Here is a 23,396-nt window from a genome sequence, read left to right as displayed (position 1 = left end):
AGAAGTTCTGAATGAGCTGAATGTTTTATAAGTGAAAGAGAATTATATGAAAGTATTTAGTTGAAAGTGTCATTGGGAATCAATGGGAATTATTTGGGTGTAAAATGTGGAATTGTGGGTAATGTGAAAATGTTGCGGCTTAGATGAGTAATAGCACGCGTCGCGTGAATTTTTCGAACATGACGAAGTTGGAACGGAGTGAATCGGATGTAAAATGGCGAAGGAGAAGCCCGTCAAAAAAAGCAGAGTTGCATTGTTAGAAGAGTGTGAGAAGCGGCACTGGCTGGCAACCAGTCCAGGGTGTACTCCGCAGGCCTCTTGCCCAAATTCAACTGGGTGAACCTGCGACTCTAAGAATGCACATACTGTAAGTTTGAACACATTCAAAGGGACAGCTTATCTGGTGTACAAAGATTTATTAGCTTCCATACATATTCCTTACAGTCACTTTTAGTGGTCTATAAAGATCTCCACAAGGTATTTATATGTATGAGTCACATGCCACTCACCAACAACCAAACATCAGCAAAACCACTCTCACTGTGTGGTCAAAACACTATTTGCAAGTCAAAGGCACAATTATTATTTTTTTTATTTTCCTAATTTAGACGCAGGATTTTAACTAATCAAGATACGAAAAAGAAAAGCACATTTAACAGCAGACACACACTTGCTCTCTCAAACACACAAAACACACGCATCCGGTTAGTTATGTACTTACAAAAGCAAGGCTAGTCCTTTTTTAAAGAGTAATTTTGAAAGGTATAAGTGTTGTTGCTGGGTCCAGAGTAATTTGTTACCTGGAAATTTGTGTACATAATTCAAAACATCTTCAGCACATCTTTGGTTTCAGACGTCCCCCCCCCCCCCCCCCGCCCCCTCCCCACACTATGCTCAGATGCGGTCTCGCAAGGGAATGCTGGAAAGGCGGGGCAGAAGTGTGAAGTTTGACACAGGGAACATTTATCTGCCTTTGCGACAACTTGGCTTTCAACACAATAGGATGGCAGATGTGAGTGTCAGAAGTTCAACTGCACACTTCTAATCCATCTTTCCACCATTCCCTTACACAAAGGTACCATACCGACTCAGATACTCGACTTTGTACTCCCTATTCCATGTCAGTGCTACTTTTACAGAACAGCAACATAGAGAGTGGGAGTGAATGAAAACAATTTGGGTTCCGTGTAAAAAGGCAAAGCTGGATAAAGCTACAGCTCTGATCCAGGATCTGTGTGCGAACAATCTACCGTATGCATGAAAGCGACACAGATGAAGAGACCCCCGGAGAGGGATGTACATTGCATCAACAAAGTAGTATGTTAGTGTCCCAATACCTTTGCCCTTACAGTGTATCTGAGTGGGAACATGACAAGCTACAACTCAAATGGCACCAAGAAACTGGAAATACAAGATTTAAAAAAAAAAAAAATGTAAAAAAATTGTCACAGAATGCCTAATAACATGCAAAACAGCTCAGGTTGGTTGGTTGGATGAATCAAGAAAGGTTAAGAGAAATAAAATGAGGGCATTGGTCGAGTATGGTATATATGTATAACTTGCAGTTGAACCCTCCCACTACCTTGCTTCTAACCATGAAACCAATGCTTTTAAATCTCTAAAACACTGACATCCTGTTTTTTTTTTTTTTACCTTAAGAACTGCAAAAATATGTAGTAAGAAGTGTACAATAGTAGTTAATACAATCAAATATGACAGTACTGAACACTAGGGAATCATAAGATAGTCCCTGTAATCAAACAACGTCAACATAACACTGTAAAAAAATTTATAATAATAACAATTATAATAGTACAGAAAACATGTCAAAGTCAGAACAACACACAGGCTGCAAGGTAAGTCAAGTATGGAGGAAGGGTGGTAGTGTGCATCCTCTCTTTTTCCGCATCCTCATTTAGGCCTCCTTTGTGCTAGCTTTCATTTTTTCCACTGTTTCCTGTAGGAAAATATAAGATAATATATGTAAATGAGGCTCAATACTGTAGCTGCATAGATGTATTTTATAATATTCCACTCATATAAAAATAAAGCGTTGAAAGGCGTCCCAGCTGACACGGTATTTTTTTTTGGCCGTTCCACTAATTCAAACATGAGCTTTTGAGACAAGTTTCCTGTTCAAAATATGCTGATATTCTGGTTTCCTGGTGCATGTTTGTGCTAAATAAAAGCATACGTCAACAAATTTGAACAGAGGATGTTGTTTTACCAGCTAAGCAGTTTAACTCAAATCTCCTTAGTCAAGAAAAACACATTTCCATTATCTAGAGAAACCCTCAAGTCAGATCCTCCGGCTTGTTGGTTCACCGATGAAAAAAAACCCAACCTGGTGTTTGTTCAGCTCGGCCACACGGAGGTTCCACTCCTCCTCTGTCATCTCCGCACCACCATCTGTTGACTCGTCCACAGCAGCTGTCTTGTCTGCACATAAAGTGAGTCACAAGTGGTTAAGGTGCGATGATTTCGAGCCAATAACAAGACGATTATCTCGTAGCTTACCTGTGCAGGTCATAGCAGTGCATACCCAGTTGCCGCATGCACACACGCAGCGGTTACACTCCACCTGTGTCTCTGCGCCGTCCTCGAAAGTCTCATCCTCCAAGGCACATTCTGGGAAAAAAAATACAAGAAAGTGGAGGTGGGGGATAAGATAACAGTGCATTATTTCCCCTGTACAGATCCTATGTACTGTAAACATAGGGGGAAGAGTTTTGCAAAGGCCCATTTCTGTTCCCAAGGTCCACAAAGGCATGTATGGATGAGTTTGGTATTGTCGAACTTCAAAACCCTGAACTCAACCCCATCGAACACCACGAGATGAACATATATTCATTCTCACGTCTTGGCACGCAATGCACGGACATTGAAACTTAAGTCGTAACTTGCTCATTTCACAACCGGTTTTCATGAGGTTGACTTTTTTTTTTGTCAACGCCAAAGCGTTTGGTATCAATACAGAACATTTCAACCGCCCCACCCCCCCAAAAAAATATTTGTACCTGCGAAAGTTTACTCCCATTCCTCTTGTCGTAATTGTAAGTTGTTGTGTACAACAGTATGCATGCAGCACGATGTACTGGCATCCTTGGTCTTTTGGTTTTCTTGCAGTCCACAAACATGGAATGCGCTGACGACTTTGATCCTCTTAGTTTAAGGTTGCTGTAGGCACGCAGTTCAAAAGTGGCGAGTCGTATCTACCTATTTATATCTGTGAAATGGAAATCTTTATTCCCCTCTATACAAGAGCTGATAGTAACTGTGATTATGAACTGAGATAATAGTTAACTACTGAGCCCATTGGAACTCTGCAAACTAAGACAGCAGCAACTACCAAATTTATTGCTGACTTTTGACTCCCGACTTCATCGCATAGTATCCAAAAATGGGGTTGTGTGGCGATGAATGCGACAATTAACTGGATCATCGCCTTTGTACTCATGCCACAGTGTTATGTGTGTCAGTTTTTCATGTTCTGTCAAGTTATTCAATATTATTTTAAACCGACCCTTGTGAGGATGAGCGGTAAGGAAAATGGATGGATGGATTTAAAAAAAATTTTTTTTTTAATTAAACAGTATATTTGTTCAAGCAAAGACCTCCCACTTAATAAGGACCTTGCTTGGTCCTCTTTGTAGTTGAGTAAATAAAGAACCACTGGCCACAATACTGGAACAAAAACTGTTTTGCAATATTTTTATTTTATGTCCCACAGAATTGGAACAAAAACACACTTTGCCGTGTTTGGAGTCATCGTAGAGTTTGTCAATAACCACACAGGACCGTGAGTCTGCTGAAGCCCCAGGGTTCAGTGCTTTGGACTTTAGCCCACACACATATTTTGCCTCTGAGCATAGTACACTGAAGTCACCAGCGGCGGCTTATAATGTATTACAGCAACACGTTCTCTTTCAACTCCACCGCATACGTCACCTTTACAGATGCCGCAAGTGTCTACATTCGGTGTGGCATTTATTTACGGCTTTTGTTCCAGTAGAGTGGAGGCCACTAACTGAGGAAAATCCAGTATGTTGCATTTAGTCCTAAAAATAAAAAATGTAGTTGTCTTTTTTTCAGGGCAGCAAGCGAATATAGTGGTTAGCATGTCTGCCTCACAGTCGAGAGGTTCTGTGTGTGAGTCTCGGCTCTTACGGTGTGTGGTATTCTACACATTCTACATATTCTCCTCATGCTTCCGTGGAGTTTTGTTCACATTCCCAAAAACATGCATGGTAGGTTAATTTCCCATCAATGTAAATGTGAGTGTGAATGGTGGTTTGTCTTTATGTATCCTGAAATTGACTGGCGACAATGGAGCTATAGAGAATGGATGGCTGGATGGATGGACAGATGGTTTAAGCTCACTCTTCTCGGGCGGGTTGAATCCGGGCTTCAGGCAGTTGAGAAACTCATCAAAGCTCAACTTCCAGTCGGCATTCTCATCGGACAGCTCAATGAGGGCATCGACGCAGAGACTCCTGGATAGCGCAAACACACATGCAAACTCAGTTGGTAGCACCCAACTTTGCAGGCTTCCATAACGAGGGCCCCACTAGTATAGTTTACACTGGGCCGGATAAAGTTTAGTGACCTACCTAAAAACAGCCCCAGTGCACATAGCAAAGATACTGTATGCATCTGCAAGCACTGCCGCAGTTACTTGCACAGTTAGCACAGAGGTCAAATACTGACAGGTCAAAAAAAGGAATGCCTAGCATTTGTCTTATCTTTCCACCGCTATCATGCAAGCGTACACGGACACGAACCGAAGCAGCTCGTTGCTATCCTGGTCGGCATAGGACTGCATCTCAGTCGCCACTGACTCATTGTGCTGGATGAACTTGAGCAGCTCAGAGGAGTCCAGCGTGGAATCGCCGCTGTCGTACGACTGCAAAAAAAGAAAATAGAAAAAAAAAAAAAAAAGATTGCTTCAGTGTTGTTTTCACGAGAGAGAATAGTACTTCTGTATGATGTTTATCTATACAAAGGGGCCCTCGGTTTATGGCAGTAGCGACATGACATTTCAAGGTTGCGATCGGCCTGCCATGAACTAGTTTGCAGTGACTAAAAAATATGTCACGCGCCACAGTAAAGCGCACGCAGTTATCACTGCACTTACTTTTATATTTATGACCTAAAACAGTTACTCCAAGTGTGATTTTATGACTTTGACTATCTTACTTTTATATTTATGACCTAAAACAAGTTACTCCAAGTGTGATTTTATGACTTTGACTACTGCGACACAGTAGTGATCGACAACGTCGCATTTGTACAAATTTGGATTACGTCACCAGCGCCACAGGAACGGGAACTTCGTTGTGAATAGACGACCTCCTGTACTGTATATATGAATGCATTTGGCATCACAGTAAGTGCATGCGACAGCCAAGTAGTGCAATCCCATTTTGCCTCAATAGTTTCAAGACACGTTAAATAGTAATCAGTTCTACTCAATCTGTGACATTGCAAACTACTGGCCTGACATGCATATTCTGCATTTTCAGTGGACTCTGCTGTTTACTTAATGACTTTCCTGTTTAAACACTGTCGTCTGTACCTTAAACCTTTCAAAAAGGCAGATTCAGTTTTCCACAGCAGGGAACACAGAGACCAGTAATCAAGACAAATTTGATTAGATGTCGATATTTGCAGGGGATAGGGACAGAGACCTGCCATCAAAGGCATTAACGTCACCCAAAAAGGTTTATAATTGCCTCTAAATGTCCATAAGATGGATGGATGGACTTCAACTCACTTCAGCATGGTTCTTTGGGGTCAAGATGCTAGAAAGAAGATGTCAAAGATATATAGAATAATAGCCATGTAGGAAGCGACTTGTGTATTTTCCGGCAGTCTGGATCCCCTTTGGTACCATGCTGTCTTTCACAGGTCAGACTTGGTACTATGCCTGACAGCCGGTTTGAGGGAGAGACTTGCTTATTGTCAGTGGAGATCTTGTTATGAGTGTGCTGTGATGTGTTAAGTCATAATGACTATAAGAGCAGTAAGCAAACACTTCTTTTTCTCGTCAAGTGTGGGTCTCACGTTTTAAAAATTGGTATGAGTGTACCCTGCTTAAAAGAAGAGATGCAAAGATGAGGACATGTGTTAAGTCATAATGACTATGAGAGCAGTAAGCAAACACTTCTTTTTCTCGTCAAGTGTGGGTCTCACGTTTTAAAAATTGGTATGAGTGTACCCTGCTTAAAAGAAGAGATGCAAAGATGAGGACAGCGCGTGCAAGGAGTTGGCCCACCTTGAAGTACTTGAGCAGGATGTCAGAGAAGTTGGAGCCCTTGACAAACCAGCCATCTGGGACTACCTCAGTCTGCAGCCACTGGATCACACGGCCCCTCAGCTCGTTGCGGTCTGCAGCGTAACACACCACTGCGGGACGGGGAACATTCTATAGGTAAAGGCTCATGAAGCATTCATTGAGTACAGTCTATATTGCTTGCCAGGTATTACGTTTGTTGTGCGTGTTTCATTAGACCATGCCCGTACACTAAACCAACAGCGAAAAGTGTAAAAAAAAATAAAAATAAAAATGCATGTAACACTCACCTGGGCTGGCAGCTGCCTGCTCACTCTTTTTCTCTAAAAGGTGTTTGAAAAGAGAACGCTAAATTAAAATCACAAGACCAGTGAGTATGTCATGCTATGTGATAAACGTTTCTGGGTCAATGGTCTGATAAGGGGGCAGAGTGACATAACTGGCCTCTATGACCAACTTCTTTGCCACAGCTCAGATCAACGTTCAGGCCATCAGGAGTATAAATAGAACAACATTACCGAGGGTGAGCACTGAAAGTTCAAACCTGACTAAAAAGATGCTAATAGATTAATAGATGGAAGCTGATTTGCAGTGGCCTCGGCTGGCAACGTTTGGGAGGGAACAGCATTTGATTATTGGACGACGGCAAATAGAAGTCAAAAAACTGTGACCAATGGAAATATAGGGGGGGGGAAGTAAATTGTTATTATCATTTTTTTAATTACAAAACATTATTTAACTGTACTGGTAATATTCTAACTTGCTTAACTTTCATAACATTGCAAAAATAAGTGAACCAATAAAATTAAATACTCATCTTACGCAACGTTTTGCTTTAGAGATGTGCCCGTTTTAAACTCCACCATCACTTGAAATGAATTGTAATATAGCGGTGACACTTAAACGTACCGCGGCAGTGTCCGTCGTGGGCCACTTGGATCTTCAGTCCGCTCAGACAGGCATCCCTGTGCAGTTCGCAGTGGTTCCTGTAGGTCTTACCGTTGCTGCCACATACTGACCTCTTGTGGGGCTTACAGCTCTGGAGGGACGACGGAAGCGAGGGACATGAAGCGGAAACTCCGATGTGGAAACGTCTTTCTCAGCCCATCACTCACCTCTATGCACAGGCAGCTGGGCTCTCCCTTCTCATTGACGGCACACTCCCGGCCTGCGCCACAGAAGACATTGGCACACACTTTGCTCTTGCTCTGCAGCTCCTGAAATAAAAGAAGGGACAACATTGGTTTCACGCACATTTGCACTTGCAATAATAGCGGTGAATTGTTGCATTCAGGATACGACCACAGGAAACGCCACACCTTTACGGCTGACAATATATGGAGTTGAAAACAAATGCAGTGGAACCTTTAAAATTGCTGAGATTGCACTAATAGTGGATTTATACTGCATAATTCACGCAAGAATTCCGATTTTTTTTTTGTTGCTCTCAGGTCAGGTGGCACAACTCTGATGTGTGTAACGCAACGTATGGAATTGAATACCTTCGGATTGGAATTGGAATGTGGATAAAAATCTGATACATATGGGATATCTGCCGATCAGTGTGAGGTGTGAACACAACTTACTGGACATACCTCATCAATGCGAGCTTGACGAAATTGATGTATATACACACCCACGTCTGCGCAAACAACACATTCAAAATCACCCGCTGTAAATCATCAGGGTGCTGTGTGAAACTATCCGATTTCCCTTAAGTTGTCTAAACTTCATCATTTATTATCTACCAAAATATCTTTGCTCATCGAGCTATGCCAGTGATGTTTAGCGGCAGGCAGAACAATTAAATACTCCGCCACTAAATGGCAGAAGAGACAGCGAATGTGTTTCCACCTGTTGTCATTCATACAACAGAGTAACTCTTGGCTTTCTGCAAGTCCATCATCTTCAATTAAACAGAGTAGGTCCATTTGTGAGTAAACTGAAACATCATCATCATCATTATTTCAGTATTCATACTTTTTGTGACACTGTTTCATGGTGCGCAACAGGATTTTTCTAATGTCTCATTTTTCTAATGCCTTGGCTCAATAAAGGCTGGGAAACAATTTGACCAAAGCATGGCCAATTGAATACTATCTAAAAATTCTACATTAGAGGTGTGTCCATCATTAAACAAGCCCAGAATGAAGAAGAATATACACAGGAAGTTACACGAAGCAAGCGGACTTGCTCCAATGTCACCACACGTGTTGTCACTTCTCAAAGTGAAGACGAGTTTGGCTGTGTTTCCATTTTACAGTGGTCAACTTCTTTTTAGACTCACGGCTTTGTCATTCAGATTTGCCTGCCACTTGAGATAATGAGTGTTTCTACATCTTTTTATTGACAGCGGTCAGTGGTGGTCAAAATACACTTTTATGATAGTTACAAATGTGTTACTTGGAAATACTTGTCTACCCAAGTACGCCATCTTTTAGACCAGAATACCAGTGATTTGTCATTATCTGGAAACATATGCACTATTTCTGTAATATAAGTGCAGTTCCCCCCCCCCCCCCCCCCACACACTATCCTGTTGAAAAACCATTCTCCCTTTTGCGTTCCTCTACTTGTACTATTTCTTGTTTTCTTGATACCAAATGTGACTGGAGAAGAAAATCGCTAAACTGGGCTCCAGGCAAATTTTTCGGGTCCGCATAGTAAATCGGACTTTCTCCTCTAGGTGGCAATAAATCACATGACATGAGAGCAGCTGCTTGAACTCAGTGGGTTATGATTCAGCCTCAGCCTCAACAGATGAGTCAAAACCTTGGTCGCAGATGCATAATGACAAGTAAACAGGATGAGGGGAACATTTTTTCCAGTTTGTGTATTTCGCCATTGATGTCTTTTCTTTCGTTTATCTTTTGTTATGAGCTTGTCTAATGCACCCCCCCCCCCCCGTCTCCCACCAGCCAAAAAAACAACCAATCTCAAGCAGCAAACACCCACAGACTGCTTTATGACCCTCATTACCTCCTCTGTTCTCCATCTGTATGCGTTTGAGTGTCTCCGCGTCAGTGCACTGCAGCGTATGTGTGTACAGGGTGTCTCCACATCTGGAGTCTGGCTTGTGTGTTTTTCTTTGGGCCTGTTCCCATGCAATCTTTTTCCCCCTTCCCTCCCCCTCTCTAAGGCGCTGTTTCCTGTAACGAGAGCGAGACGGGAAAAAGTTGGCCCGTCCTTTGCTTCAGCACACGTGAGCTTGCGGTCCACATTCAGGGTCTGGTATGCGGACTCAAACAAGGGCTGGATTCTTGGAGACTCACATAAGCTCACCAATAATTGAATGTAACAAGATGGATAGAGGGTGGGGTGGGAGTTTGAAGTCACATGCAAAAGTGGAGCAGACTTTAACCTCAAAGTGGCGAGAGGCGCTTGAGGGTAACGGTGGTTCAATTCTATGCATGATTTAAAAGTCACATAATAATCCGATGTTGGGGGAAAATCTTCAGTTATCCCTGTGGCCCTGAGCTTGCACCCCGTTTACTAGCACTGAAATCCCCACACTGAATTCCGTGTGAGCTCTGCAGATGAACCTGGTGGTGTTCTGTTCATCCAAGTGGAACCAGCAGACAACGCTGACATTTAACTAATGAACGCACAAGCACACGACCCCGCCCCTCATTCCAATTCCAATTCCATTGTGTTGTTGCTCTGGTGAGAGGAGCTACCATTGAGACCACAAGTGCCAATCAACAGAAAGAGCCTCATGGAGCAAGAGAGGGGAAAACAAAATAACTAAATCAACAATCACACACAAAATACCTCCAGAGACAAAACGCAACACTGCCAAATTTGAGCTGCATGTTTAGTCATTTGCAGTTAAAAAGGGCAACTGAACTACGATCTTCAACATAATGAACAGTAAGCTATGACTCGTAACTGTGTCATTGGTTGGCCTTTCTTTCCCCCACCATCTTTACAATATAAAAAGCAAATCCACTTTCTGCTTCACTGATATGTGAAAATCAATACTAATTTCACTGTCTATTCACTCAACATGAACACACTGCCTTCTTACTTTTGCCTAAAAGTGGTAGTGGGTGGTAGTTTGTATGGATTGTGTTAAATATGGACCAGTAACAGTAAAGACATGGTACAAATCAACAGTTAAAAACCCAAGAAACAAAGCCTTGTCAATGGTTGTGTTGGTTTTACAATGCTGAACATGCTACGGTTAAAATATCACTGAGTAGAGCGCAAACCTCCACCAAGGCAACTCAAGTGTGATTGTTAGTCCATCTGTTTGTTAGTTAGCGGGCTACTTCCTGGTTTGTGGAAGATGACGAACAGACTCGTGGTACCATTGTGTGTCTGAGGGGTGGACGCACTGTTTTATGACTCCTATTAAAAAAAGAAAGCTAGCAGTAAGACTTTGGCACAGCACCATATTCAGGCTCCTAAAAATGGATATGACATCTCATCCTTCAACATCGAACCTGTACATTGCAGCATCTTCTTATAGACTACGCACACAAATGTACCAAATGAAAACCAACCTCCACTTCTGTGGGCGTTCTACTTTGACATGAATCAACGCTGTTCAAACTAATGACCTCCAATTAAATATAAATCACATTGATTGCTATGCCCTTCCCAAGCATACTTCTCATGTAAATAAGATATTTGACATCTTATTTGCCTCCAAACTGTGCCCTCTTTCCTTACCGTTTCCTCCCTTAATGCAATTAAAAATAAAAATACAAATAAAAAAGCTTCTGGGGAGATTCACCGACTTAAATGATTTTTCTAAAATGCTTCAGTGCACCATCTCGCCATCTCAGCATGGCATCGTCACGGCCGGGTCTGGGACACTTCTGCCCAGATTTGCCCTGCCACCTTGTTTTATTCCCACTGTCCTGTCCTTTTAGGGCCGGGAGCCATTGGACCGAGTCCAGCTTGTTCTGTTTATTGGAAGGAAAATAAAAGGAAAGAGAGAGTGGAAAAAAAGGTGACGAGATTAGGAGGAGATGGTGATGATAACGCTGATAGAGTGGAATTGTTTCTGTGCTGCGATTGACATCAAATGTACTCTTTAATCCTTTCTTGCCTTTGATGATAAGGAATTATTGCCATAACAGCAGGAAACTCAATAATGGAAGCGTTCACAGCATCATGTTGTGCTTCTGTGTGCACATTTAGGCTCTTGTGCATAGACGTGTGCATATCCTCGTGATGCTCCGGTGAATTAGAAGGTCAATCAATGGCTCTCCAGCGCTGATGTCACTTGGCGACCAATTGGGATCAATTCCCATGAGTTCCCCGTCTCCTCTTTAGCATGAAGAAAATACATGTATGGCTTGTATGCGGAATAATTTTCTCCCGAAAGTCAAATGAACCACAAGTGCATGAAATATTGCAGTATACAATAGACGATTGGCTCTTATCACGTTAAGTTAAAGAACAATTGCTCAATAATACGCAATCATATTTTAAGTATATATATATTTGTTTTTTTACTTTAAATGTCCCGCTTCCATACCAGACTGGAATAGAGCGTAATATTGCTGCCATGAGTTGTCATAGCAAGGCTTACTATTCTCATCCCTAGTATATGCAATCCATTAGCGGAGGGCTTTTTTTGTTTGTTTGTTTGTGTGTGTGTGTCAATCAATTCTTGAGCTTATGATTCAACAACAGAGCTCATCGTGGCTTATGTGGCTATTGAGTGGTACAGAATGGCACAACATGATAAAAAACATTTAAATGCAATGATTTTTGGATTGATCTGCAAGCCCTCAACGGTGCACAGATGTGAGCTAAGCTACTGGATGAATCAGAGAAAACCAACACCAATTTGTTCTCGTGTGCTCTGATTAAAAGTGCTTTAATGAAGTAATAATGCCTATCATTTCTGACTTTTTGCACGTGAACAACTCCTATTTACCACTGACAGGAGAACATCAAAAACGCCTGAGCTCATACAATTGTGAACCCAATTTCTGGGGAAATATGGCTCAAGTCGCACAAAACTATTAAACTTGAACTGATGTCGTGCATGAAATCACGCGAGATTTCAACATATCACGCACACTCTCAGCTCAGAGACTATCAAACGATGAATTCTGGTACAGCAATTGTGAATAGATTAATGCAGGTCTTTTTCTTCTTTTGCCAAACCTCTTGCAAAAGACAGACCGACTTCAACAAGGGTTGTTCAGAGAAGATCGCGAGAAGAACAGTTTGTGTTCAATCTTAGAGGTTCCAATGTATTAAGAACATCGCGGATAAAGTTTCCGTGTTCGAATGCACATGTCAGAATTGGGTCAGAACGTAAATCAAGTGGACTGGTGCCTCTCGGGTAGCAAAACGAATGGCTGAATCTGACAGCCTCAAACGGACATACGGACACCTGAGATGACTCACAGTACGACGACTTCACGTCTTCAAAATGTGTTCCGGTCTAGGAAGTGGTTTAAAAGCTACAGAAGGATGAACTAAATGGAGCAGTAAAATATCAAGAGGTAAGGGACCTTGTCAGGATCCAGAATGGGAGACTAAGGGAGTGCATTCCTGAGCAATGTTGTGCCTCAGTTGGGGTCTGACCGGGTTCGTCTTGAGCCAAAATCTGGTCGGTAACAAGGTCAGAGTGTTGCCCCCTGAGCTCCCCCTCTCCTGCATTTCCTGCCTTTTCCATTGTCTCTCCAGCTATTGGGCACTGGCTCAGTAAGCAGAGGTTCCATTTCACTCCGCCTTCCCGAAGGACGACTCAAGACCAATGAAACGTTCTTCGTTAAGTATGAACTAGTTTCCCGGTGTAAAATATATGCGAGCTTGTGCCTAAATCTCAATGCACGAGGGAGAAGCATCACAAGCGAGCGACTTTTCATCTGTTACTGATGTATGCGAGTCATTAAAACTGGAGGATTTGCCCTCAATAATTAAAACACCTCTGGATGTTGCCTTCTTTCAGAGTCTAATTAACTGTGAAACTTCATACAGCTGAAATCAGACTTCAGTGTCATTTCTTGTCTAGTTGACAGCTTTGGGAGGACAGAAGCACGCTCTAACCACAAAATGATAGAATCTACCGCTTCCTTCGAGCTGAGAGCCCCGCTTAGTGAATGTGCTGTATAATGACAGAGAGTGGAAGTGGTGGTGTATGTCCTTGAAATAATGAGGACTAAGAAATACTGTCAAGATAAACAGTTAGGGCGGTTTTGCGCGTTCACTTGGGGACAGGCGTGGGCTGAGATTAACCCTGCAGAAACAAAAGGCATCCTGGGTAATGAGCAGTTTGCACCCATCTGCCTGTTAGTCTTCACCCTGCTTCTTATTCAGTGTGAAAGGAATGCATCGACAAATAAGATGATGTCACTCCCGTCTGCAGCTTCTTGTTTTCCGCCCACCAGGCCTCGTTGTCCAAGGTAAAGACGGTGGGGATGTTTTTTTTTTGTTTTGTTTTTTTAATATAGATAGGAGACAAAGACAAACAAAGTGAAATAGACTAATATAAAAGCTTTGGAAGAAGTCACCAACTGGGCAGAGACACATCTGCTAGCAGTTCAATTAAACTAAAAGAACAAACCCCACCCACACCTCAACCTGCCTGCCCCGTCATTGGGCTGCAGGGACAAGGGTGTCCCCCTGTCTCCAACCACCTGACTCACATCCATCGCATTCATACAACTCTCTTTAGTTTTGTCCGTCTCTATCAAATCTGACTTGCAGTACTTTCGTCTTTCTTCTGTTCTTAGCGTTTTTCCAGCAGGAGGGCGGGTGCTAAGGAGGTGTCTGTGTTGAGACTCAATCCAAAGCAGCGACTACATTCCCTGCCCTCCTCTCCGCTTCCTCAATGAGGCCACTTTTGGAAAAAGTGAGTCGTCGAACAAGCAACCGAATACAGCCTTTGTCATCCAAGCTTTGAAGATCACATTCCTTCACACACCATGAAGCCTTCACTGGTCGCACTTTAACCAAGATGTTCAATCGCATAGTTGATCCCGCCGTCATATCTTCACTGCTATGGTCTCTTTGGAATCTGGGCCACATAGAACAGAATCACGTAAGATGTTGCTCTTCATCTGTTTGCTATTTAACAGTGAAGCAACAACACAAAGAGTGAGCCTGCTAGCGCACTAAAAGTGTGGAACAAATTAAACTTCTCCAGAGAGGAGGGAGCAAAGTGGTCTTTAAACATGAATTAGTACACATTTTCTGCAGAACTTCTCAAACGACACAGTTTGCATGGTGGCTGTTTCAATGTTCTGGTTGAGAAGATTAAGATGCTTTATATAAATGCCTCTTTTCCTTGCAATGCTTCTTCGTCACTTCCAGAGTAGATGCGTAATATTCAAATCCTTAAGAAAATGTATTATATTTTCTTGTCAGGATCTTCCTCTGGAGTTTTTTTTTTTGCCTTCAACCATTCCCACAATTTTTCTGCTATAGACCTTGACACTATTGCTTTCAAGTGCCTCTGTCAGGATTTATGAAGTCTCTCTAAATATATCAGAAGCGTGCTCCAGAAATTAAGTTTGTGAATGGATAGATGTGCAAAGTGAGAAAGAAAATGTCCTTCCTCCTTTGATTATGTATGTACTGGCAGAATAAACCTCACCCTCACCCAAAGTCTCCTGACTCTTCCCCCAAGTGCCGTGTGAGCCGATGGTTAGGAGATTATGACGAGATATGACGGGATTAATAAATAGATGATCAGGAGTTGAATGTTCACTTGTACTACAATTACAATGAGTTGTATATCACAAAGTAGACTTGCCTTTCACGTTATACTTGAGCTTGTGGTACTTGTTATTTCTTATTCATATTTCCCTGGCTACAGAGCGGGTTCTGAACCTACTCTAAATGCAAAATGCCCTGCGATATATGCTGTTAAAAATTAGCTTAGCATATATGCGCCTCTACACAGGCAGGGTGCATTTGAGAAATGTTTTGCCTCTGAACCCAAGCGAAGAATATGAAACTACTTTTGAGGCAACTGACTTTTGCAATGAGAAAAGTATCTTGACGGTATCAAAAAAAATTATGAAAATAGAACACTAAGGGCGAAGAGCTCAATCAAGATTTGTAACCTGCAAAATATTAATCAAAATCAGTACAGTACTGATTATAAAATCCTACGAACATCGATAGTAGAGGTAATGATACTTAGAACTGGTTGTCAACTAAACATGCTTCTAATGTCAATTATATCGAATCACACCTTACATCCAACTAAATTAGTTGACAGCTGTGCTGTGTCATTCTAAATGTATGTGCCTTTGCGCTGGTAATGAGAAGTCACCAGTCCAGCTGCTTAAGCTACATGAGTACTCTTTTCGAGCAAATCCAATACTGACGAGAACATACCATCGGGGCGTGAAACACAACCCCCCCCCCTACTATACACAGCCAAGTCTTACCTCATCCTGAGCTTCTCCCTGCTATAATTGCATGAGCATGGCTCTGTTCCTATTCAGTTTAGTGCCTGCCCAGCCTGCATGACTTCATGTCATGCTATAGTAATTAGAGCGGGCTGATAAAGACAGAGGACAAAGCGCCCCCCCCCCCCCCAGTCCCCCCCTCATTTTCTCTCCACCTGGGCAGATATTTTTAGCCTACCTTGAATGCGAGAGCGTCAACAAGGGAACCAACATCTACTTGGGCATGTCCTAATTGTTCTCTTGCTTGCTGAAGCCGGAGAGGATAGCGCTCGTGTGCGCGTTTGCCTTGACAACTGCAATTTGCATGATCCATCGCTGGCCTTTCTAGGTAAATTAACATTTCCACAAAAAACAAAAATGCAGGATAAAAGAAGTGAATGTAGAGCTGTGCAGACGTGCATCCTGGTCAGCTTTCCATATCAGCCTCCTCTTGTGTGTTGCTTGCTATTTCACACTGCACACACACATCAAGGTTTTACCTAAGCCTCCTGCCGAAGATGATGCAATTGTAACCTTAAGGACACTCCTTGGCGCCGCAGTAGACAATGGCATTTCAACTAAAATCAAAAAAAAAAAAAATGGTAGCGTTTTGCCATTTGAAACAAAGGCGTTTTTGAAAATAAATCTGTGTAAACACTGACATGGTCGGACATAAACATCCTGTTCAGTGCAGACATCCAGAAGGGTGTCACAAGTTCACAATCAGGAAAAAACAAAAAAAACAAAAAAAAAAAAGCAAATGGTGGACAACAAGGGTGCAGTTTGTGCTTAATGGAAGAAAGAATTTGTTTACGCTTGTTAACATTATTACAGCGACCAATGCAATACTCGAATACTTAAATTCTAAACCTTGTGAAATGACTTTTCAGAGGTATTCATCAGGACCCTGGAAGACAAGGGGTCTTTTTTCAGTCCTCTGTTCAGTCGCGGAAATCACTCAAAGATAAAAATGTGTTTTGAAGAAAAGAAAGCCATTTTCCTCCAATAATGCATCTTAACCTGAAAACAGAGTGTGTCCAAAAAGTCACTATACACTTACTTTTATACAACCCCAATTCCAATGAAGTTGGGAGGTTGTGTTAAACATAAATAAAAACAGAATACAATGATTTGCAAATCATGTTCAACCTATATTTAATTGAATTGACGTTTGGGAACTGAGGACACTAATTGTTGAAGCTTTGTAGGTGGATTTTTTCCCATTCTTGCTTGCAGTCCAGGTGTCTCCGTTGTCGTATTTTACGCTTCATAATGCGCCACACATTTTCCATGGGAGACAGGTCTGGACTGGAGGCAGGCCAGTCTAGTACCCGCACTCTTTTACTATGAAGCCACGCTGTTGTAACACGTGCAGAATGTGGTTTGGCATTGTCTTGCTGAAATAAGCAGGGGCGTCCATGAAAAAGACGTTGCTTGGATGGCAGCATATGTTTCTCCAAAACCTGTATGTACGGGAAAGAATTCCACCTACAAAGCTTCAACAATTAGTGTCCTCAGTTTCCCAACGTTTATTGAATGTTGTTAAAAGAAAAGGTGATGTAACACAGTGGTAAACATGACCCTGTCCCAGCTTTTTTGGAACGTGTTGCAGCCATAAAATTCTAAGTTAATGATTATTTGCTAAAAACAATAAAGTTGATCAGTTTGAACATTAAATATCTTGTCTTTGTAGTGTATTCAATTAAATATAGGTCAAACATGATTTGCAAATCATTGCATTCTGTTTGTATTTATGTTTAACATAACGTCCCAACTTCATTGGAATTGGGGTTATAGATTTTAATTCAGGTGTCATTCAAATAAATATGAAGCCGTCAGCATTTGACAGGTTAGGTTTGACAGTTTTTGTAAGCTCTTGCCCATTGCGCTCCAATTGATATCGGGATAGCATTGAAAGGTTGCCGCCTGCCGAGAAGTTTTTCTGTCCCCAAATGCAGTTCAGCACCAATTTGAGAAGCTCTGTGGTTGTCACACAGAAACACAATCTGTTCTTGACAAACCAGGCAGTGGATGGCCTGCTACAACCACCACTAAAGGACACACTACACACAACTCCTACAGTAGGCGTTCGCACAAAGCCTGTATAAAAATACACGTGTAAATCTATCAGAATCCCTGGTCCTCTTCTTGTTTTTGCTGCTTAAAGTATTTGAGTATTAATTCCAGCAACCAAAAATGTAATTATTATTGGAAGACATACTGTTATATGCCAAATTTTATACGTAACAGATACGGACAAGAAGACTTGCGCAACTTGTGTAACATTGATTATCATCTACATTCAGAATGTAAAAACATCAGCTCACACAATCTGTGCATATGTACAAAGTGTCTCTGATGACAACCGGCACACACGACCTGCAGGCTCATCAGACACACTTACACTAAGTGAGGATTCTGCCGCAACTTGTTGACCTCCTTTAGACATTACACTGGTATTCCAGTTCACGCCCTTCCCACGGCCAGACAACAGGTCGTATATTATCAGGGTAATTACCTTTCGAGAACAGATGCAGCCCCATTAACTGGCTTGCGGCTTCACTGGACAAACTATGGCCGAAGCAAGCCATTCCTCGCACATCGCGATAAGGAATTGAATAAGGCATGCATACAATGGCACATTCTGCAGGGCAGGCAGGCAAAGGTGGGGGTAAGCAATGGAAGGTCAGCAGGGGAGAGAAAAGAGGGGTTGAGTCATTAATGGCCACCATCCAAGAAGTTCGAGCGGCAGACAATTTGTTTGTCTTTGCTTTATTACCTCAACCAAAGGAGGTCATGTTTTTGGTGAGCGTTTGTTTTCTGTGTTGTCTTATGTGCAAGTGTGTGTGTATTAACGGGAGTACACAAAAACTACTTTGGGATATGGCCGGACCCCTTGCATATTTTATTTATCATTGAGGAAACTTTGATTCCGCTAAAGATGGTGGACATCTTTCCTCTCCTTCTTTTGGCAGCCAGCAACCAATTCGTTATGCGCATTTCTGGCGCCCACAGGGCGTTTCCTAAACTTTCTTAATCCAGTCATGTAATAACTCAATGTTTGTTGTCCTTCCTGCGCTGAGCCGTGAGGGCCATATTTTTCAAAATCAGAATGAATTCAATCAGACAACAAATGGCACTACACTGATCACACGTAATCAAACTTTAGGTTTCAAGTCGGTTGGATTTACAGTCGGAAAAGGGTGGCGTGCCCTCTCCAGGTCGGGGATGAGATCCTGCTCCAAGTGGAGGACTTCAAGTATCTTGGGGTCTTGTTCGCGAGTAAGGGAGGATGGAACGGGAGATCGACAGGCGGATCGGTGCGGCGTCTGCATTGATGCGGACTTTGTATCGGTCCGTTGTGGTAAAGAAGGAGCGAAGCCGAAAGGCGAAGCTCTCAATTTACCGGTCGATCGACGTCCCTACCCTCACCTATGGTCACGAGCTGAACAAGAACAAGATCCCGGATACAAGTGGCCGAAATGACTTTCCTCCGCAGGGTGTCCGGGCTCTCCCTTAGAGATAGGGTGAGAAGCTCGGCCATCCGGGAAGATGTCAGAGTAGAGCCGCCGCTCCTCCACATCGAGAGGAGCCAGATGAGGTGGCTGGGGCATCTGATTCGGATGCCTCCCGGACGCCTCCCCAGTGAGGTGTTCCGGGCACATCCCACCGGGAGGACCCCCCGGGGACGGCCTAGGACACGCTGGAGAGACTACGTCTTTCATCTGGCCTGGGAACACCTCGGGATCCCCCCGGAAGAGCTGGATGAAGTGGCTGGGGAGAGGGAAGTCTGGGCGTCCCTGCTAAAACTACAGCCCCCGCGACCCGACCTTGGATAAGCGGTAGAAAATGGATGGATGGGTGGATTTACAAATGGTCATGGTTGCTTTACAGGAACATAAAGGAATTTACATGTATTTGGCATCCATTCACAAGTGGAACATTTCATTCCAATTACTACAAATCAGTTACAAACAGCTCAGTTATTTTTCCCATTTAGCTGTTTCTTGCTTCATTTCTCGTGAGAACAGTACTACACTTGTACTAAGCTAATAAGACTTTCTGGCATTATTGTTCCACCTTTACAGAGGTCTTGTTTATCACTTTGGAAACTCAGATTCCACAGAAGATGGCAAACATGCCTCTTGTCCTTCATTCAGTTAGCCAGGCACGATAGCATTATGCACCATTATCGTTGTTCGGTAGTCTGTGCTTGACTCCACATACTTTTCTGTGCTTTTATTACCGGTAGGAAGCGCCAATTTTGCAGGATCTTTGCGTGAATGAGGCTTCTGTTTAATGGAAAGCGATACCTTCTTCTCCTTTATTTCTTCAGAAGCTACCAACTCAGTACTTTTTTTTTTCCCAGCACTTCAAACATATTTAATGTATTTAGAAACAAATTACGAAAATGACTTCACTGGGCTTTTAAATACAGGATGTCCTCGGTTTAGGACAGCGTTCTGTTCCTATGGTGGCGATGTAACCCGAATTTGTACCCAAGTGGGATCGAGGCATACTTGATCACTAAAAGCTACACTAACGCGGTGCTAAGGTCATTATTACAATATTTGTATGAAAAACACTTCCAGGCCATAAATATAAACCACTCATTGACAATCAGCAAGTGCAGCTGTAACTGATCGTGCCTTCTTGTGCCGCGCGATGACGTATTCTTACACCACTGCGGAAACTGGGTTTGCAATATCGTCAGCCGTTTAACCTTAGTGGAGGCCTGCTGCGTTTCATTCTAGTGTTTTTGTATTTAAGTGACAATCTGGGCAAAAAGAAAAGGGGCTTATCTGTTGTGACAGTGACTCCAGGTCGAGAGGGTAGCCGACCCAAAGCCAGGTGTTCAACAGCTGTTCCCAGCGAAGCCATGAAATGCCGCCTTGTGCATCTGCTCTCCTATTTCCAAAGAGACGCTACACCTCATATGTCATCGTTTTCCCATCAGTGTGTTCGGTGCCAATATGCTCGTGTTTACTCAGAGACACTTTCCTTTGCGGTGTGACACCCATGAGGCAAGCGTTGTCGCGTTCCTCTTGAGCTCACGCTTCAACGCGCAAACAAACACACACGCCGGTTGACCGACCACCCAAATGCACCGTTTGGACCCCATTCGAGCAGCTGCCAGGCCGCCCAGCATTCTTGCCCCCAAGCATCCCCAACAGAAGTGCAAAGTGTAGGTGGAGCACCGCTGATGAAATGTACACAAGCACTAACCTTCCTTCTTTTCTTTTCACAGCTGCCTGCCATTCATGTGTCACTTTTATATATATGGCCCCCTTTTCCTGAGCCACTTTACAAATGTTGCCTTTCCATAAGGGATTTCGAAGTGGGGGGGAAATGAATTGGATCCAAACTCCATCAGCAATGTTGGGATATTTTGGAAAACCTTGTAAGAACACTATATTAACGCCGAATAAAATCACGTTCAACATTCTTGGGGGTGACTTGTTTTGTTGCCGTGTTTTAAGTATAGTCAACGTGAAAAGTTTGAAGTTGAAAAGCAATACAAACCGACTTACCTCTGCGCGAGAAAGAGCCAGAGCTAGCAGAAGGAACACAGCGACACCTCGTAACATCTGGTCGAAAGAAAAAGAAACACAAAAAGTCAGATTCAGTGAGCTCCAAACACCATTTTTTTTTTTTTTAAACATTGAAACGTGCGTTTGAGTTGTGTTAAAACTACTCGGGTCGCACGTCTTCGCCATTACGTTACCGTTTCAGCGAAGAGCTTGCTTGAGCTCGGCGAAGGAGAAAAGTAGCCGAGTGGATGTTCGTCGCTCGACGGCGGCTCGAAGGAAATCTGAGCAGCTTTGAGGAATTCGAGCAGGTCCTCCCATCTTTCTCCTCCTCTCCCGGGTAAAGAGCCAATGGAAAGGTCTGGTTTTTGTTTTGTTTTTTGTTTTTGTTTTTTCTCCACAATGGAGAAGGGAGAAGAAGAGGAGGAAGGCCTGAACAAGCCGGTCTCCTTTTAAAATGACAGGAAGGGATGTGTGTTTCCATTCATATGCTCATGAAAATATACTCATAGTACACGTACACATTACGACGATGTGACATTATTTTTACGCCTGTTTTCAATATCCCCCTATTTTAATATTCAAACAACGACAAAAAGAAAAGCGTACGGCATTTGACTCCTTTTTGACCCTTGATGGCTGCTGTACTTCACCAGTTCACGCGAAAAAAAAATATACTGCAGAAAGCAAAACATGTGGCATTACATCCAATTTACATTCATATACACATTCACATTTCTCATATGATGCACATGACAATTGTTGTACTACAGTATTTCCATGCCATTTTTAAACATCTAGAAAAAAAAGCTTACATTTTACCTCTTTTTTTTCACCCTTCAGGGCCACTGCACTTCACGCAAGAAAATACTGAGGTACGCTGAACTATTTGCAAGCATCTCGCAACACTATGTGCTATGTGTTTACATTCGATACGCATCCACTATATCGGGCTTGTCAAACTAATTTTCTGTCACAGGCCACATTGTGGTTCCGGTTCCCTTCAGAGGGCCGTTATGAGGGCCTCATCATACTATTACATATACACAACAAATGTATGGATAACTAGTTTTTAAATCAGAAGGATAATTATTTGCCCAATTATTGTTCAAGTTATTGTAAAAAAAAAAAAAAAAAGGGAGGGAGGGGGGGGGGGTTGGTAACAAAAAGAATAAGCGTTTTCATTTTTTCATATGACAATTTTAAATGTTAGTACAGAAATTAGCAATAATCACGGACGTTTGACGCACATGATTTGACTCCATAAAATGATCTGGTGTCTGAATTTGACATCTGTGCACTATATTATATGATACACGTACACAACACCATAACTGTCATGACAGGAAATTAGCTCTACAGCAGTATTTCCACAGCATGCTTGACCATGATTTTGATGCCTCGTTTTATTTACTGGGCAATTTTTTAAAATCATTCAAATTCGCCAGGGTTGTTCACAACACTCTTCTCTGTGGTGTGTCGAATGTAGAAGACATAATGTATTTATTTTCACTTTACAGGGACCTTTAATGCTTCGACAACGATTGTTGCTACACCCCTGTTCAGGAGGGAACATGCCATACCTTGCTTCAGGTCTTTGCACCTTCATCACTCTCTCTCGCCTCCTCTTCCCAGTGTGTCGTTTCATTGGGTTATGACTCAGGTCATGTATTTTTCACGACATTAACCCAAGTGGCTGCTTCCCATCCAAAAGAAATCTTGACACCAGCAAGTGGATTTTTTTTCTCTCCCAGTAATCAGTTGGAGGTGGTAATGATAGCATGAAAGAATGGACATTTCTAAAATGTCCATTTTGATATTTGACAGGTGAGCTTGTAATGTATTTGCCAGGTAAGACCTGCATCTACCAAGTTCAGTTTGAATTGTCTTATGAATTGTGAAAAATGTCCACGACGTTTTAATTGGCAAAACCGGCTATCAAGAAAAAACATTTGTTGCACGGTACTTCAATTGTTTGTTGACCCGAATATGTTGAGGTAATAGGCTGGGATCCAATCACAAGTTTACAGGAAATAATGCCAATTTCATCCAGTTACAGGTAATTTTGTAACCGGATAGAGAACTGAATTTATCAAAAATATCCAACATAAGTGGTATTTAGGTGTCAGTTTTATAAAAAAAAAAAATAATATATCATCAGCATGCAGTGTAAGTATTGTTAAAGCATATGGGGGAAATAAATGGAAT

The 23,396-nt window shown here is 42.4% G+C and overlaps 1 protein-coding gene across 1 annotated transcript; it reads right to left on the bottom strand.

The window, feature by feature from the left end:
* Positions 1-396: 396 nt before the first annotated feature.
* On the bottom strand, positions 397-22,836 carry LOC133487270 (follistatin-related protein 1-like). Its single transcript, XM_061793611.1, has 12 exons — positions 22,772-22,836; positions 21,386-21,620; positions 21,192-21,248; positions 7,408-7,509; positions 7,202-7,331; positions 6,583-6,615; positions 6,275-6,405; positions 4,782-4,903; positions 4,381-4,493; positions 2,518-2,628; positions 2,345-2,439; positions 397-1,957 (listed from the first exon to the last, which is right to left on the bottom strand). Exons 1-12 carry the CDS (start codon positions 22,834-22,836, stop codon positions 1,916-1,918), a joined length of 1,236 nt encoding a protein of 411 aa, XP_061649595.1. The 3' UTR covers positions 397-1,915.
* Between the last annotated feature and the right edge of the window lie 560 nt (positions 22,837-23,396).

The sequence above is a fragment of the Phyllopteryx taeniolatus genome, chromosome 12, assembly GCF_024500385.1.
Source record: "Phyllopteryx taeniolatus isolate TA_2022b chromosome 12, UOR_Ptae_1.2, whole genome shotgun sequence".
Classification (NCBI taxonomy): domain Eukaryota; kingdom Metazoa; phylum Chordata; class Actinopteri; order Syngnathiformes; family Syngnathidae; genus Phyllopteryx; species Phyllopteryx taeniolatus.
This window is presented reverse-complemented; position numbering and strand designations above follow the sequence as displayed.